The 18,690-nt window shown below is 33.0% G+C and overlaps 1 protein-coding gene across 1 annotated transcript; it reads left to right on the forward strand.

The window, feature by feature from the left end:
- The first annotated feature begins 2,466 nt into the window (after positions 1-2,466).
- Positions 2,467-5,828, forward strand: LOC150106736 (uncharacterized). The gene is made up of 5 exons (XM_090392938.1): positions 2,467-2,573; positions 2,731-2,838; positions 3,747-3,901; positions 4,066-4,156; positions 5,731-5,828. Exons 1-5 carry the CDS (start codon positions 2,510-2,512, stop codon positions 5,733-5,735), a joined length of 423 nt encoding a protein of 140 aa, XP_090249064.1. The 5' UTR covers positions 2,467-2,509; the 3' UTR covers positions 5,736-5,828.
- The last annotated feature ends 12,862 nt before the right edge of the window (positions 5,829-18,690 follow it).

Consider the following 18,690-nt stretch of genomic DNA (forward strand, 5'->3'; position numbering starts at 1 on the left):
CATAAAAACCCTAATATGGAGAGTCAACTCTATATATATATATATATATATATATATATATATATATATATATATATATATATATATATATATATATATATATATATATATATATATATATATATATATATATATATATATATATATATATATATATATATATATATATATATATTATCATAATTCATTTTTACTCGGTGGGAAATATTATTAAAAAGTTTTAATGACTGATACCGAGAGATAAAGGGATGACACGTTATATTTGAAAAGATTCTACTAGTTTACTAATTTCGATGAATTGATCGACATCTTCAGGTATCACAATCAAAAAAGTATATATAAAATTACAGCGACTTAAAATTGCATTAACAGAAAAAGTACAAAAGATAGTTGCGTGTTTGAAAACAAAATGCGAGCTTGAGTTCCAAATAAACGTAGACTACGCGCTGTCACGAGTGCGCCAATACTGAACAGAGGAAACTTATGCGTCAGAGAGTTTGAAACTTAGGCTATTGTTGATATGGGAAGAATCTAGAGAAATTTCTCTACATTCGACAATCTTTCTCTCGAGCTCATCATAGCACACATGGATGTTAGAAGTTTGAGTCCAGTTCATGTTGGCGGCCTTCGTCTGAGTTAACTGAAAAGAGAACATGGCTAGAGAGAGCACTGGCTCTAGTCCTGTTGTAGGAGATATCTCTATGGTGTTCTTCCAAACGTAGAAGGATGGATTTAGCAGTCTGGCCATAGTATGGCTTCCCACAATGACACCAAATCTTGTAGATTCCTGGAAACTGAGTTGGAAAAACTGTTTTAGTTATATATATATATATAACTAAAATATAACTAAACTGCCGACAACACAATAAAAGCAGCCAAACTCCAGCTAGTTAAAATCTCTTTCACAGCATATGATATCGTTTAAAGCCCAATTCTCGTCTTCCTTATTGATTAGGTTTCTCAGCTGTAGTTAAATAATGTCGTTGCAAGTTTTCTGAAAAATATTCCTTTTCTTTTTCGTTCATTGTTTAATTTTGCTATCTTGCAAGCGACGTATACATGTCGTTTGAAATCACTATCGGGTACTGACATTCGGCAGGTCTGGAAATATGACCGAATCAACTAAGGATAAGACATCAATAAATCGAGGCGTGCGTGCGTGCTTTATACTGTCGGTTTGTCTATTTTGTGAGATGGATAACCAGACATTCCGGAAGAAGCTTTAAACCAACTTTAGCGGTTAATCTGTTTTGCGATAAATTAAAGAAGTAGATCATAATGGTATTGTTATGCTGAATCAAAGGAGTTCACTTTATTTCTCTCTAATAACTAGACCAGTAAATTATTTACTAGGATTGTGCTTATGAAATCAAGGATCGCGCCGATAATCATGAATCCAATTAACGCACCTTTTTGCGAAAAAAATAAATAAATGTTACTCCCTTCCAAAACAGCATTCCAAGAAGGATCGTTCTAATCATAAAACAAGCTGCCATCCTTTTAATAGTGATAAGATGCCCTACTAATGAAAATGAAAAAGCAATATTACATTTATGTAAAATAATAGCAAGCTTACTATAGGAATTAAATTTCAGAATATTTTTATAAAATATTCAGCATACCGGTCGAGTATGGCGCAAAGGCGGCAAGTTTTTGTAATATTAACAATTATTTTAAAACAAAAATATTAAAAAATATATCAGTAATTTGTATTGATAACGGTGAATCGTTTCAAAATTAATAATCTCTTTTGATATACATATCGTTTAAGTATGAAGTACAAACGCCATTCTGATGTTTTATTAAACGAAACAAATTTTACGTTATCTCTATTACTTATTTAGCCGATTATTTCTTATGCGGCAAATAATGTATACCTAAAATTTCTTTAACAGGCTTGTAATCGGTTAACACTAACAAAACCACAAACAAGAAAATCTCACAAATAATCATATAGACTTTACATTTTATACACATTGCAGAAACAAAAAATAGCTACCCTGTTAACTTTCTAGAAGTCACTTCGAATTACTCGTTATTTCTGAATATTGAAATCTCAGGAAATTTCTGCATATTGAACCATTTTAAAGAATGCGTTTCAAGCAATCAATGGTAATGAATTGTATTTCAATCTAAGCGCTATGAACAAAATATTTCGACCGATGTAATAAATGCTTGAAGGAAAAAATCGATAGATTTCGAATAAAATGAATACGTTTCCTCCGATTCGCAAAGCACGTGTATTAAAAATCGTTGTTTTATTCAAGTTCCTGTTCACGAACTATCGACCAATCAATAGCCTCGTCGTGTACTTATTTTGACGTGGTGTGCGCAGAAAACTATAACAGAAAGCTTTGACGCCACGACAGGATTGTTGCAAAACTTTCATAAATGTTTCATTGGTTAATTGATGAATTATTTTTCTGTATAAATCGAAAAATCTCTTAGTAATCACGATGTTTTAGGAAAACGTCAAAGTATAGAACTTCTACGAGATTAACCAAAAGCCATGAAGACCGTTTTGTTTGCAGTGTTCATCCTCCTCATCTCTGCTGTTAGCTGTACCGAAGATTGTAAGTAAATAACTAATTTTGTTTGTAGAAAAAATAATTTAATTTTTTATTTCTGATGGTTTTTTTTTTCAAATATATATATTTGAAAACAAATCGTATATATATATATATATACTTTTTTTTTTTTTCAAAAAGGATTTTGCTATTTTCAATTTAGGTATTATTTCTGCTGGTCTAATAGACGTATGTATTGATACTGGAGACTGTGCTCTTACTGACTGTGATTGTCTTCGTGGAAAGAACATCACTATTTGTGTTAAGTCAGGTAAGTACGAGGAAACTAATCTGGTCTAAATGTAACACGTTGATAATGAAATCTGTTAAATATTTTAATATCTTGAGAACTTATATCCAGAGCTATATATATATATATATATATATATATATATATATATATATATATATATATATATATATATATATATATATATATATATATATATATATATATATATATATATATATATATATATATACTCCGGAAATGGAAGGAGAAATCTATTATGACATATCATCTGTATGTGAAAGCCGCGACCTACTCCCTACCAATTCCCATAAACGATAGGCTAATACAGTATCGCTTGTGCCCTTTTAGAGAATACAATACCATCAGGTGATTTTTATTGTACGTACAATCATTTTACGAATACAAAACTGGGGTTATTTTAGATAGGTTTATAGGCTTCTATTTTGCCAAAGACATCGCATTAGATAGATTTATTGGAGTTTTCATTTGACCAAACTTCATCCCTGTAATAAGTTCTAGTCAAAATTGATCTTGCCATTTATAGTTCGAGTTTTGACTCTAACACCAGTTTCGGGATTTAGCATCTATCACATCATATCAATTACTTTAATTTTTGAATTCATCAATCGTAGCATGATTCCTCTGGATCTCAGATTCACTAATACGTTAATAACGATTGCATGCTCCCCATGTTTGTCATTAATCTATTGGCGCACCAATCTTAATCTTGTTAAAATTGAGAGAGAATAAATTCATCAAACAACAACCAATGGTACCCCTATTCCTCCGATTTCAAACACCTATATTTAAACGAATTACAGATAGCATGTATATAAAGTAATGTGAAATTAAAGGTAATGTTTTAAAAGTAATGTTTATCCTAAGATGTTAAGAAGAATGTCTTTTTTTTTGTTGTTGTTGTTTAGCGTTACTGGATGATCTTTTAGACTTATTGGGCATAATCATAGATTTGGATGCAATAATTAAAGTGCTTAGTTTAGCCGATATACACGCGGACGTTTGTACGACGTCTGACTGTGGTGACTGCCTCATTAAAGCAGTCGTTCAGATTCCTTCTAGTGTAAGTATTCATTTAGAAAAATATTCTCAATTCTCGAATATCTCTGAAGATTCAAATAACAATTTTTGACTATTTTGAATAATTTTCTGTATTTCAAATACTGATTAAAGAAGAATATTACTTATTAATCATTTTGATTTTCATTTTTTTGTTCGAATTTCCAGGGTGCTATCAATATAAAGTTGCAGTTGAATCTCACTATATTAGGAATTCACGTTTCAATTCCGATAATAAACATTTTAGATCTGCTTTGCCGTAAGTATATCAATTATTTAATTTTAATAGAAAAGAATTATGTGTTTTTTTCTAAAAGAATTTATTATATATTACACTTGATTATTATTTGGCATTATATGCGATTAACTATTTGTTATGCATTTTTTTCTTGGAGAGGAATTATAATAGGTGACTGTTTATAAAAGAAAGCAAGCAGTTGGGAGTACAAGGCAGTAATATCACTTCTAATCTTTCTTCCTTTATAATCTTTCTTACTCACTTAAGAAGCGTTATTTTTTTTTTTAATTAAGTCTGTACCAACATTTATAAATGATATATTTTTTTCGAAAGACCTAAGTTCGTATCTTTTTCTAGAGCTTCAATAACCATCATAAAGGTTTTACAACTATAGTTGAGTAAATATATCTCATACGGTGTCTTCAAGGGCTTTCGTTCAAGGAATCTCAGATTTTTCATCGACGCAGAAGAAAACACGTCGTTTATAACCACAGTATCTGAACAGACATAAAAGAATGGATATTATCCTGATATACTAAAATCAGGTCGGTACATAATTGTCTTGAAACTCTTATAACATTAAGGAGAAGATTAATCAAATCGGCTTTACTTCAGAGTAATCTCCTTATTCAGAAGTGCCACTCTCTTGGTGACACTCTCATAAGCTTTCAATTCATTAAATTATCTGAATAAAACAATAAGACTGCTGTGTATCATTGGGATACATTTTTATCGATATTGTGTGGTCTAACATGAATTTCTATTTATTTTATTCCTTGTATTGTAACCTCCAATTTCGTACAGTTTTACTGAATTGACGATTATTTACTTCTGACAATATTCTCTGTTTGTGATAAGTAAATGATAATAAAAATTACATTTGAAATTATAAGAAACTTTATTGCGTAATCAGAAAATACAGCGAGTGAAACAGTGAAAATTACAGTATCCACTTTAGTTCCTATATTCATTCTTACCTATTTTACATATAGCAGCCAGTTTGGTACTAGCAACCGAAAAAAAAACAAAAAAAAAAAACGACTGCATAACATGATGGATGAAAGCAGTCGCATTCAAACCTTTAAGATCCTGTATAGCTTAGTGGAAGTGAACACTCTCCGAAACGCTAGGACACTCGAAAAAAGACCAGCGTTCGATTCTAGTCGCCGACTAGAGCTTTTTCTAATCCGTTCTTCGATTGGTTCCTGAGTTAGTAGATCTATTACGAAGGTAAGCGGATTTTTCTTTCCGTAAACTCAGGAAAAACGGCTGTGAACCCACACCATTTCAGACAATAAATATATAGTTTATTATAACATCAGGGACCAGGAGATAGCAGCACTTGTCTGCAGCTTCACTATATGCCGTTTGTCATTAGCTATGATCTATGGCCCGCTATCTGTGATTGGCTGCGCGTGGAGATTTTGGAAACTGAGCTGATTGGCAGCTCATTTTCCAAAACACACTATAAAAGACGATGGCAGATTTTTTTATTTTGTTTATTTTTTTTATATTTTTGCTTGAATTACTGTAACAAAATATCTTACATTAATAGTGATAATTTCTAAAGTAAATTTTATTGTTTCTTTATACAGTCTAAGTAATGCCTGAAAAATGTGAAAGCGGCACTTCATTTCAAGATTCCCCAAGCTATGAAGAGGATCATGTATCTTTCTACACTCTTTTAAGCAAAATATTAGTCCATATTTGTAGTTGAATCACATTATGTTTCATTTTAAATGCACAAAAACTGGTGAAAGTGCATATAATTATATTAATAAAAAATATTAAGCATTATGTTTGGTATTTGGGTTTTCTTCGTAGTGCCGTTTACAAAATAATATGATGTACATGATTAAACAAAATTCCAAGTTTTTAGTGATCTGAAAATTCTGAGAACTCTTACTTCTAAACTGATAAGGCAGAAAAATTCACATTTTCTTGAATGGAATAATGATAGCTGCCTGTCGGTTACTATTGATGATCGTACATTCACTGACCTTTTTTCGTAATTAAATGTAAACAAAAGTTATAAAGCAATTCTACAATAAATTTGTCGGATTTTTTGTGCGTAAAATTTCCGACAACACAACCTTATATTATATTATAATACTTGCTTCTACTGTTTATTTCATTGGTTATTTTTGTTACAATCCACAGCAGACTACATTCACCCACTTGCATCGTTTATTGTAAGATGATTATTAAGAAAACAGTTTAGTTAATTTTACATGAAACCATGACTTATAGGCAGAAAATTTCTGATGCTCATTGACCCAATGAATTGGATTGCCATACGGGTAGCCATTTTCTCTTCATTACGGCAAGCCTAGTCAAGCTTCACCTACACCTCTAGTCTACTCTTCGTTTAATTAGTAAATTAAACACTGTATATTATTAGATCTTTCTTCTAACGAATGATTTCTTTTGGGTCTCTCAATAATCCTTCTAAAAGAATAGAAAAACAACAAAATTTCAGATTATATATATATATATATATATATATATATATATATATATATATATATATATATATATATATATATATATATATATATATATATATATATATATATATATATTGACAATTCATTTTAACTCGGTTGGAATATTATAGAATACGTTTAATGACTATTACCGAGAGAAAAGATGGCAAGATATATTTAACAAGATACTACTAGTTTACTAGTTTCGTTACAAGAACATCATCAGGTATCATACTCAAAGAAGTATATAAAAAACTACAGAGACTTAACATTGTACTAACAGAACAAATGAAAAACAGTAGCATGTTTGAAAAAATGCAAGTATGAGTTCCATACAAACGAATACTACGCGCTGTCGCCAGTGCTGAATGGAAGCAACGTGTGCGTCCGAGAGATTGTAACTCAGGCTGTTGTTAATATGAGAGGAATCTAGAGAAATTTCTCTTGATTCAACAATCTTTCTTTCCAGTTCATCGTAGCACACATGGATATTAGCAGTTTGAGTCCGGTTTACAATGTGCTGGCGGCCTTCGTCTGAGTTAGCAGAAAAGAGAACGTGGCTAGAGAGAGCGCTAGCTCTAGTTCTGTTATAGGAGATATCTCTACGGTGTTCATCCAAACTTAGAAGGATGGATTTAGCAGTCTGTCCATAATATGGCTTTCCGCAATCACATAAAATCTTGTAGACTCCTGGAAACTGAGTAGGAAGATGTTTCTGTTTATATTTGCAAAGTAATGAACGAAGTTTTGGAAGCGTAGTGTAGCACGTTTTGAAGTTAAATTTCTTGAGAATCTTTGCCAGTTTTGGTGAAAGAGAGCTGATGTAAGGCAAGGAGATGAAGGCTCTTGGGGGAGGGTGATCTTCAGCAGTAGTTGAGTGCCTGGGGGAAAGAAATTTGTCAATCTTCTTTGGAGAGAAGCCATTGTTAATGAACGTTTTTTTAAGAAAACTGAGTTCATTTATAATTTCTGTTTCTTCTGTAAGTAATGATTTGGCTCGGTGGGCTAAAGTGGAAATAATACCACATTTTAGTGGGGGATAATGATGGGAGGAAGCATGAAGGTATCTGTCAGTATGAGTAGGCTTTCTAAAAATTGAGATTTTAATGTTCTCAGCACATCTGGTAAGTTTGAGGTCTAAAAAGGGAAGACAGTTATTCGATTCCAGTTCGAGGGTGAAAGAGATTTTTTCGTGGCATTTGTTTAGGTGGTCTAAAAATAAATAGAGGTTATTGACGCCGTCTTCCCAGATGAGGAAAATATCATCAATATATCGGAACCAGACTTTTGGTTTAAAGTGAAAGGACTTAATAGCTTTTCCTTCAAATTCGTTGAGAAATATATCCGCAAGAATCGGAGAGAGTGGGCTGCCCATAGCCAGACCTGAGTTTTGTAAGTAGATCTTGTTGTCATATTTGAAGTATCCTGACTTTATGCAATGGGAGAGAAGAGCAAAGAGTTTTTTTGATAATTTATTCTTGAGAAGATCGAGGACTTCTTGAGCAGGAACATTTGTAAAGAGAGAAACAATATCAAAACTGGCCATTAAATCTGTTTTTTTTGAGTTTGATGTCCTTGATTTTAGAAACAAAATCTGCAGAGTTTTTAATATGTGAAGAAGAAATTCCAGAAAGATTTCTTAGAAAACTCGCTAGAAATTTGGAGAGATTATAAGTGGGAGAGTGTATGCCCTCAACTATAGGTCTGAGTGGGCAGTTATTTTTGTGAATCTTGGCGAGACCATACAGTCGAAGTATCAAGGGATGAAGCGACCGAAGAGAAAGTCGAATGTTTTTTTGTAACTCTAAGGTGGTTTTTAATAAATTATTAGTTCTATTATGTAGTTCCATCGTAGGGTCATTAGCAATTTCTGAGTAGGTATCACTATTTAAAAGTTCCAAGATTTTATTGTGGTAATCAGACTTGTTCAAGATGACAGTTGCATTCCCTATGTCTGCGGGAATGATAACTATGTTACTATTATCTTTTAAGGACTTGATAGCTTTCCTTTCAGAGTAAGAAATGTTGTCAGGTGGAGGTCTAGCTTTGTTAATACAGAAAATTGCTTCCATACGGAGGAGGTTAGCGTCTTTGTTTGGTAATAAAGAAGCTGCCTTTTCTATCTTTGTTAATTTAAACAAAATAAAACTCATTAGAAAATTTGATTCTCTTAAATATAATCAAGATAGCAAAACTTCTCATTTTGACTCTACCTTTCTAAAAAAAGTTGTCATCAACAAGTCTTCCCATCAATTATCTTTGGCAGAAGAAAGCATACTTGCTAAAGGTCTCAACTTTGTCACTGCTCCTACATCCATCCCTAGAGAACTTCTCTTAACAAAGATAGAAAAGGCAGCTTCTTTATTACCAAACAAAGACGCTAACCTCCTCCGTATGGAAGCAATTTTCTGTATTAACAAAGCTAGACCTCCACCTGACAACATTTCTTACTCTGAAAGGAAAGCTATCAAGTCCTTTAAAGATAATAGTAACATAGATATCATTCCCGCAGACAAAGGGAATGCAACTGTCATCTTGAACAAGTCTGATTACCACAATAAAATCTTGGAACTTTTAAATAGTGATACCTACTCAGAAATTGCTAATGACCCTACGATGGAACTACATAATAGAACTAATAATTTATTAAAAACCACCTTAGAGTTACAAAAAAACATTCGACTTTCTCTTCGGTCGCTTCATCCTTTGATACCTCGAATGTATGGTCTCGCCAAGATTCACAAAAATAACTGCCCACTCAGACCTATAGTTCAGGGCATACACTCTCCCACTTATAATCTCTCCAAATTTCTAGCGAGTTTTCTAAGAAATCTTTCTGGAATTTCTTCTTCACAATTTAAAAACTCTGCAGATTTTGTTTCTAAAATCAAGGACATCAAACTCAAAAAAACAGATTTAATGGCCAGTTTTGATATTGTTTCTCTCTTTACAAATGTTCCTGCTCAAGAAGTCCTCGATCTTCTCAAGAATAAATTATCAAAAAAACTCTTTGCTCTTCTCTCCCATTGCACAAAGTCAGGATACTTCAAATATGACAACAAGATCTACTTACAAAACTCAGGTCTGGCTATGGGCAGCCCACTCTCTCCGATTCTTGCGGATATATTTCTCAACGAATTTGAAGGAAAAGCTATTAAGTCCTTTCACTTTAAACCAAAAGTCTAGTTCCGATATATTGATGATATTTTCCTCATCTGGGAAGACGGCGTCAATAACCTCTATTTATTTTTAGACCACCTAAACAAATGCCACGAAAAAATCTCTTTCACCCTCGAACTGGAATCGAATAACTGTCTTCCCTTTTTAGACCTCAAACTTACCAGATGTGCTGAGAACATTAAAATCTCAATTTTTAGAAAGCCTACTCATACTGACAGATACCTTCATGCTTCCTCCCATCATTAACCCCCACAAAAATGTGGTATTATTTCCACTTTAGCCCACCGAGCCAAATCATTACTTACAGAAGAAACAGAAATTATAGATGAACTCAGTTTTCTTAAAAAAACGTTCATTAACAATGGCTTCTCTCCAAAGAAGATTGACAAATTTCTTTCCCCCAGGCACTCAACTACTGCTGAAGATCACCCTCCCCCAAGAGCCTTCATCTCCTTGCCTTACATCAGCTCTCTTTCACCAAAACTGGCAAAGATTCTCAAGAAATTAAACTTCAAAAGTTGCTACACTACGCTTCCAAAACTTCGTTCATTACTTTGCAAATATAAACAGAAACATCTTCCTACTCAGTTTCCAGGAGTCTACAAGATTTTATGTGATTGCGGAAAGCCATATTATGGACAGACTGCTAAATCCATCCTTCTACGTTTGGATGAACACCGTAGAGATATCTCCTATAACAGGACTAGAGCTAGCGCTCTCTCTAGCCACGTTCTCTTTTCTGCTAACTCAGACGAAGGCCGCCAGCACATTGTAAACTGGACTCAAACTGCTAATATCCATGTGTGCTACGATGAACTGGAAAGAAAGATTGTTGAATCAAGAGAAATTTCTCTAGATTCCTCTCATATTAACAACAGCCTGAGTTACAATCTCTCGGACGCACACGTTGCTTCCATTCAGCACTGGCGACAGCGCGTAGTATTCGTTTGTATGGAACTCATACTTGCATTTTTTCAAACATGCCACTGTTTTTCATATGTTCTGTTAGTACAATGTTAAGTCTGTAGTTTTTTATATACTTCTTTGAGTATGATACCTGATGATGTTCTTGTAACGAAACTAGTAAACTAGTAGAATCTTGTTAAATATATCTTGCCATCTTTTCTCTCGGTAATAGTCATTAATATATATATATATATTCTTCTGTGTGTATATATAAAGTATTTTACCTTGGGAATAATAAATGATAAAGATACCAAGCTATTTTAAACCTGGTTTTACTCCTTTTCCCAAGTAAGCACACAGACAAAAAAGTCAAGTTTGCGCCTGCAAGTGTTGAAAGTCTAGCTGATCCTCTACGGGTTGCAAGACCAAGGCAACTCATGGTAAAAGTAGAATAAGCTCTGATCACTAATCTTAATATTTACCCTTAATGCAAAGGATATCTCCTGGAGGAGATGTATGATGCTTTGTATTAAAGGCAAGGGGCCACTACCCAGACAGGTTTCAACCTTATGAATAAGTAAAGCCGTCTCTAAAAATTCGAACGATCCCTAGGTCACTCAATTGTGGGAGAAAGGCCGTCCATCTCAGCGTTGGCTCCACTCAGTGATGGCCTTCAACCCACCACCACTACCACCGAGCAGAACCGCTCATATTCCGAAGAAAGGCATTCACCGACAAAGCCCCTCACCGGGCCGTGCCGGAAAACACTTTCCTCGGAGACTCAAATTGCTCCCTTAAGGCAAAAATCTTAAGAGAGCGAACTCATAATAGCACCCACCGGTATCGACCTTTATTGAGGTCTCATCAGTGGGAGCCAGGCTAGAAATACCAAGATTTTAGTAATACAGAGCTTATAAGTATTTTACCAGAACAAGTTACCATAAGGTGTTTTAACCTTATTAAATAAAAATCTCAAGAGCAGAAATAAATGTAGAAAGTATTTTACCTTGGGTATAATAAATGTTAAAGATACCAACCTATTTTAAACCTGGTTTTATTCCATTTCCCAAGTAAGCAAGGTCGTCTTGGTCTTGCGCTACGTGCAGGATCAGCTAGACTTGCAACACTTTCAGACGCAAACTTGACTTTTTGGTCTATTTGTTTACTTGGGAAATGGAGTAAAACCAGGTTTAAAATAGCGTAGTATTTTTAACATTTATTATACCCAAGGTAAAATACTTTCTACATTTATATCTCCTCCTGAGATTTTTATTTAATAAGGTTAAAACACCTTATGGTAACTTGTTCTGGTAAAATACTTATAAGCTCTGTATTACTAAAATCTTGGTATTTCTAGCCTGGCTCCCACTGATGAGAACTCAAAAAAGGTTGAAACCGGTGGGGGCTCCATGAGGCTCTGCTTGGGATAGGTTTTTGCCTGTCTCTGATTGGGGCCACTGTTGAGATTATGGCTCTAGTTGGTGGTGGGGTGAGCCTGCCACTGGGTAAAGCCAATATTGAGAAGTTCTTCTCGGTGACGGGGTGAGCCTGTTATTGAGTGGAACAACGCAGAGTTGGGAGACCTTTCGGGATCGTCTTATTTTTAGAGCCCGTTTCACTTTTACATTCAAAAAAGGTTGAAACCGGTGAGATGCTAACATGAGTTTGCTCTCTTAAGGTTTTTGCCTTAAGGGAGCAAGTTCTGCTCGGTATATATATATATATATATATATATATATATATACCAGGATATTCAACAATGACACGTGCGGCGAACTTTTTCCGGTCTGAGGCAAATCGTGCTAATGGAGAAGTAAACTCTGATCACTATCCTTATTATCTCCCCTAATGTAAAGCACATCTCCTTGCAGACATATGATGCTATGCATTAAGGGAAGGGCCACTACCCAGAACGGTTTCGACCTTTATTTATCTCTCGTCAGTGGGAGCCAGACCCTGAGATGCCAAGGTTGAAGTAATGCAGAACTTATAAATATTACCTATACAAAGGTAAGCAGACAAGTAAGTCAAGTTTTCGCCTGAAGTATTTTCAGGTCCCACGCAACTCGTGGTAAAGGTGGAGTATATGTATTTAAAATCTTAAAAGTACGGAGGATTTTTTTTTAGAAATCGATAAAATATTCCATTCAATTTAAATCCATACACATTATCGAGAAATTATTCGGACTGTATAACAAAGGATAATTACCAAACACTTAGCAAAATTATCTGGAATAGCGACTGCTTTAGATATTATACAGAACAGTTTTCTTTAAGAGAAAGTGGGGATATGATAAGTAAATAATTTAAGATTCAAGGACTTCCGAATTCAGGCATAATTTCTGATTACATTAATGAAGAAAAAATTACAAAAAAAAAAAGAGGAAAGCAGAAGCTAGTAGAGAACACGAAATTTGATCAGAATGGTTACTTTAATATGGTTATAACAGTTAAATTACCTAAATTATTCCATTTTTTAGTATTAGGAAAATCAACTTTGACCATCTTGAAACGATTTTCCAGTCAATTCTGCTTAGGGATTAGGAATTCCTGCAATTGAGATTGATGGTTTCTCAACTGAAATATTTAAGGTTAAATAAATTCCAACATCCACCTTCATCTTTTACCATAAATTCCTTTCTGGAATTCTACGAGAATTACCTAAAACATTACGGTAGACTACTAATAATGGAGTGAGTATTGTTTCTGAAACCCTCTTGAAAAGGAGTGATGAGAAAGACTTTTAGATATCGAGCTGGACGAGAATCTCTTCAGTGGCATAAACAAGGTTTCGCCTCAGCATCTTTCAATACTTGAAGCAACAAGAATATTGTCCGGATAGGAGTATATCAATCTGGTTAGGTGTAGGATAAATGCTATTCCTACCAGGGCTCGTACACTCCATGGTATGCATAATTTAGGTATTTCATGTAAGGATAGTTGAGGGTTCAGAGTGGCTATGCACGTATATGTCAAGAATCTATTTTAGAATCGTTTACTTTAGAGTTAAAAGACACGATGGAATAATATCGCCATAAGGAACCAAATAGAACACGAAGGATAAATGGTGAGAAAAGAGCCAAATATCAGAATTGAGGTGGGCATAAGAAAGCCTCATCTTTTGACATCAAGAGATGACACAGTCGTCCTCCTGGATATCAAATTTTGCGAATCAAACCTAGACCGAAATCAGGCAAATGAAAATGTGATAAATTATCATATCTCTAATCCGATATTAAAAGGCACTGTTTAGAAAAAGATAGATCGCTGCCTGCTTTTTTGTCATGACCATCCCAAATAGAGACATGTGCTGTGCAAAATAATATAAGGACGCACATATGTTAGGTGTTAGTGCCCAAGATATCACAAACGTTTCATTCGAGCCTTCAAGGAACTTTGATTACGTAGCAAATGATAAACAGGATACGAACGGAAGGTGCTGATTGGGCTTCGACATATAATTGTAATTTACGCATCAATGATGTCCTTACTACATGTGTGTACGCACATGCCATTGATGTGTGCTAGTTATTGTCCTAGACTTGGGTATTGTAACACGAACAATTAAAAAAAAAATTAATTAAAACTAAAAACCCAGGTGTCTTTATCCTAAATTTTTTACATCCTTCCATGCGACTGACAACAGGCAACGCTTTAATTTGAGAGTATTACAAATGGACAAATTAATTGTTATAATCGCTTATGCGATCATAAACAAGCAGCTGAGAATTCTCATTAGCTTTTTTTTAAGAATAATAAATGAATTATCGTTTGTTTTTCACTAACGAATAAAATCATTATTCAGGAAACAGGTTAAAATTATTTTGCCAGAAAATAGGTTACATTTACAAATTATTAACTTGAGAATAATGCTGGCATAACGTTCTCATTGCTGGAAATTTTACATTACGTTTTGTATTTAGAAAGCATTCAACAATAAAATGATCGTCAAAATGATATTTTATAAGCATGGCATAGTTAAAAATTACGAAAATCCTGTAGTCTATTTTTCATTAAGATTCGCTGGAACTATTGAATGCAGGTGGCGCACCAAACGACGTATTTTTCTCTTCATCATTTCTTCATGCATTTTTTTTTTATCGGCACCAAAATATATTTCGTCGGATGTAGTCACTGGAAATGAAATTAGCAAGTAATATCTTTTTAAATATATATTTATAAGAAAAACATAAGATATTTTTATAAAAATGCTAAATCACCTACACTCCCACTTGTTTACTTTACTAGCATATAATAACGACAAGTTAGTTTTTTTGCGTATACAAATAAACCAAACAGGGATGGTTAATTTATCTGCACTGAACATTAAACAGATCCAGTGTACACCTCTCATAATTATATATTTTTCTCCTTCTTCTTCTTTTTTTTAAGAGTTGCAGGCTGCAATTGTTTGGGAATTCTTATTGAGGGAGACTCTTCTGGAGGACAGAAGTGGACGGAATAAAAGAGAATGAATAAAAGCACGTTCGGTATGTTTGCAGTTGCAGTTCTTATATTAACATGTACAACAGGAAGCGGATGAATGATGAGTGCAAAGTCACTGGGACGGTGACCATGAAAGTATCTGTAGAGCAGAAGAACAAACATATTGCTGAAATTCTGCTCCTGTTACATAAAGATTGAAGAGAATCTGAGAGAAAGAAGGTTATCATCCATGAGCCCAACTGTTCGTCTCTGGACCGCGTAAAGGATTTTGAGGGAAGTTTTAGGTGCATCACCTCCAAACATGTGAGAAGTATTCTAAGCATTGGCGGATTTTGGATTTGTGTGTCTTTGTTTGGATTTGGATTTTTGGATTTACTGGATTAATTTTCTTTAATCCAGTAAACTTGTGAATGAGAAGTTCTAGTTTTCGAAATGTTTTCCCTTTATTCAGATCGAAGTGATTCATGTCTTCTCATTAACTCATTATAATCAATAAAACTGTTCATTTTATATCGGCTGGGATGTGCAGTCAATTATCACAAATAAAAGGAGTTATACTCGTATTTAATCCACTCATCATAACGAACTTCCTGAATCAGCTGCCAAATGCCGATATCACTTCCAAACTATTCTAAACGAAGCATGACACGAGGATAAGAAATGCATATTGAATAATACTTAAGAGGATAAGAAATGCTTATCCTCTTAAGTATTATTCATTCACAAAATAGGTAATTAGTTCCCGTGATCCTTATAATATGAATGATTACAGAAGATGATGAATAAGATTAAACCGATGATTAGAACAGCCTTACGCCCCAAATTAAATAAATAAGAAATATGCATCTTTACTTGTAAGTAATCGTCTTGTTCTGTACGTTAACTTTTGCGATATTGAAAAGTCACCTTTTTTGTAAAACAAAAATATGATTACTGTGATTAAACGATGAATTAAATAATAGCTCAAAAATATATTAATGCTAAAAGCACATTTTTATTTTCATTTCCTCACTTTAATCATCTCATCGCTAATTACCGTACTTTTTTTATCATTTCCACTCTCTTTTTGGCATATTTAATCCAGATATAATTTTGTGTTTCCAATTACACCACCTAGAAATAGTTTCATTAAAGAAATTGAAAATTATCGATAAATTTTAATACGGTATCTTAAAAACCAAATGTCATTAATTCAAATATACCATTGCCTGTTGTTAGAGATAGTTGCCTTATCACATATTCTAAACCAAATGCTTAATAATGCTAGTCTCGTCCTGATTTCAGTACTCTAATTACATTTCCTCAACTACAGTACATGAAAGAACAGTATTTGAAAAACAAACAGTATAAAATCAAAGAATTGCAGCGCCATCTATAAATCAACCAGAGAACTTGATGGCTGTTTTCTAATCAGATATACAAACATTAAAAAAAATCGTTTCACATTTAATTAGTATGAATTTTTGAGGAAATACACTTACGACACCCAAACATATTCTCGTTCTGCTTACGTTATAATATCTATGTAACGTATTTTTTCCATTTCTTCCAAAACATACTAAAATCTTAATGAAAAGTAAGAAGTACAAATTTACAATGGAAAATGGTACATTGAAGTACCGGCCATTAAACTAGTGCTGACACCTGTCAATTGAAAATTAAAAACTAATTTCACATTTCAATTAAAATTAATTGAGATAATATTTCAAGTAAAATTAATTAATTTTTTCATAGTTATATAGATATTTACTACATGAAATATTAAATATTTAAAGCCAATAAAGATTATTGCCCACACCAATAATGACCACACTCAGAAAAATTGTATGATAAACAAAAATTAAATGAAATCAAAGTTTAAAAGAAATATAAAAAGTACTTTAAATCCAAAAATCAATAGATAACATACAGAATATAGAACGCAAAAATAGTCCAAAAGAAAAATTGGCATGCTACAAGAAATATTTAATAATAGCAAATCTGTGTCGTGGTGGCACCAAATCTATAAATGAAACAGAATTCACGACACCATCACGTGGCTTCGTAACTTCAAATTTTCGCATATTTTCCGCAGCGAGGAAAGCAGTCTTTTAAATCTATTTATTTTTCACTGATTTTAGAGATGAATATATGCAGTTCTTGGGCTGATTATCACAGTTCAATTATATACTGATGTTATAATAAAAATACAAAAATGGGAAAAACATATAAAATAATGAGGGATTTAAGAAATATTTTCGGCAGTGTATTTAATTCTAGTTTCGATAATTGCGAAACTAAATCTTGAACCCAGTCATCTGTCGTTTCATTCAGTGCATTGCATCGGACACTGAATTTAATTGAAATGTTTTCGGTTTTGTTCAACATCAGTGATTATTGTATAAATGTCTCAGCTGCTAATGAGAATAATGGGATTCTAATACAGAGTAGTATGGTTTTTAAATTATCAGTGAGAGAAAAGCAAGGGCGTGGCGTGATTATCATATAAAAGTATATGAATTTGTATCCAAAGAAGAAAAAAATATGGAAAAGAAATAATGTGCCTTAAACTGCAGAATATTGTACAGAATATTGTGCGCAACAAATGTAATATACATTATTTCTAAATACATAAATCCTCTGTACGATAAAAATAGAAAAATTGTTAATTTATACATAATGTGTAAACATGCAAAAAATGTCTGTAATAATCATCAATGTTAATATTAATATAATATACGTTGTAAACAAGTATTATTATTTAAACAATATTATGTACATGCACGTATCTGTTAGGAACAATTGTTTTGTGTAATGTATTATATATATATGTATTATATATATGTATTATATAATAAAAGTATGCAATATAGAGTGATTATATCCATTGATATTGTATATATAGAGTGTAAAATTGCAAAGAAACATCTGTAATAATCATCATTATGAATATTATAATAATAACGTTGTAAACAGTTATTGTTATTATTATTATTATTTAAAAAAACTTTATGTACGAGAAAGTATTTGTTATTCATAATTGTGTTCATATAATGTATGTAATTTATCTGAGAAATAATAAAAATTTTAAAAAAAAATAAAATAAGAAAATATATATACATAAATTATTACTATTACTATTAATTATTACTCTCCCTCACACAAGCACACACCTACACCCACAAAACTCATGACGTACCCCTCTCAAAAAACACCACTGCAAGGACACAAATACACAATGTCCAAATCCAACCCTACTTGCAAAAAAAGTTAAACTGTCTAACAGCAGTTGAAGTCTTCCAAGAACGTACCAACAAACAGTAAATTCAACACCTGGCTTGGAACCGGTATAGAAACATAACCACGAAACCACCACCATCTATTATCTCCCTCAGATACACTCTGCAAAGCTTTGGGGAAGAAATCAGAAAAGCCTCCCAAAGAAAAAATTATTATTATTATTATTCTTACGTAACACCTCCAGGTAGCCCAAACACTCATCGAGGGAGGGCACCCACTCCACAACTCTGTCTCCACCACTCAAATCCACCAACTACG

The sequence above is a fragment of the Typopeltis vanoorti genome, chromosome 5 (assembly GCF_054136105.1).
Source record: "Typopeltis vanoorti isolate ZY-2024b chromosome 5, IOZ_Tvanoo_1.0, whole genome shotgun sequence".
Lineage (NCBI taxonomy): Eukaryota > Metazoa > Arthropoda > Arachnida > Uropygi > Thelyphonidae > Typopeltis > Typopeltis vanoorti.

Coding starts and splice junctions, on each gene's coding strand:
- LOC150106736 (XM_090392938.1), top strand. CDS start 2,510: ATGAAGACCGTTTTGTTTGCAGTGTTCATCCTCCTCATCTCTGCTGTT. Junction 2,574..2,730: donor TGTTAGCTGTACCGAAGATT/GTAAGTAAATAA, acceptor TTTTCAATTTAG/GTATTATTTCTGCTGGTCTA. Junction 3,902..4,065: donor TCGTTCAGATTCCTTCTAGT/GTAAGTATTCAT, acceptor TCGAATTTCCAG/GGTGCTATCAATATAAAGTT.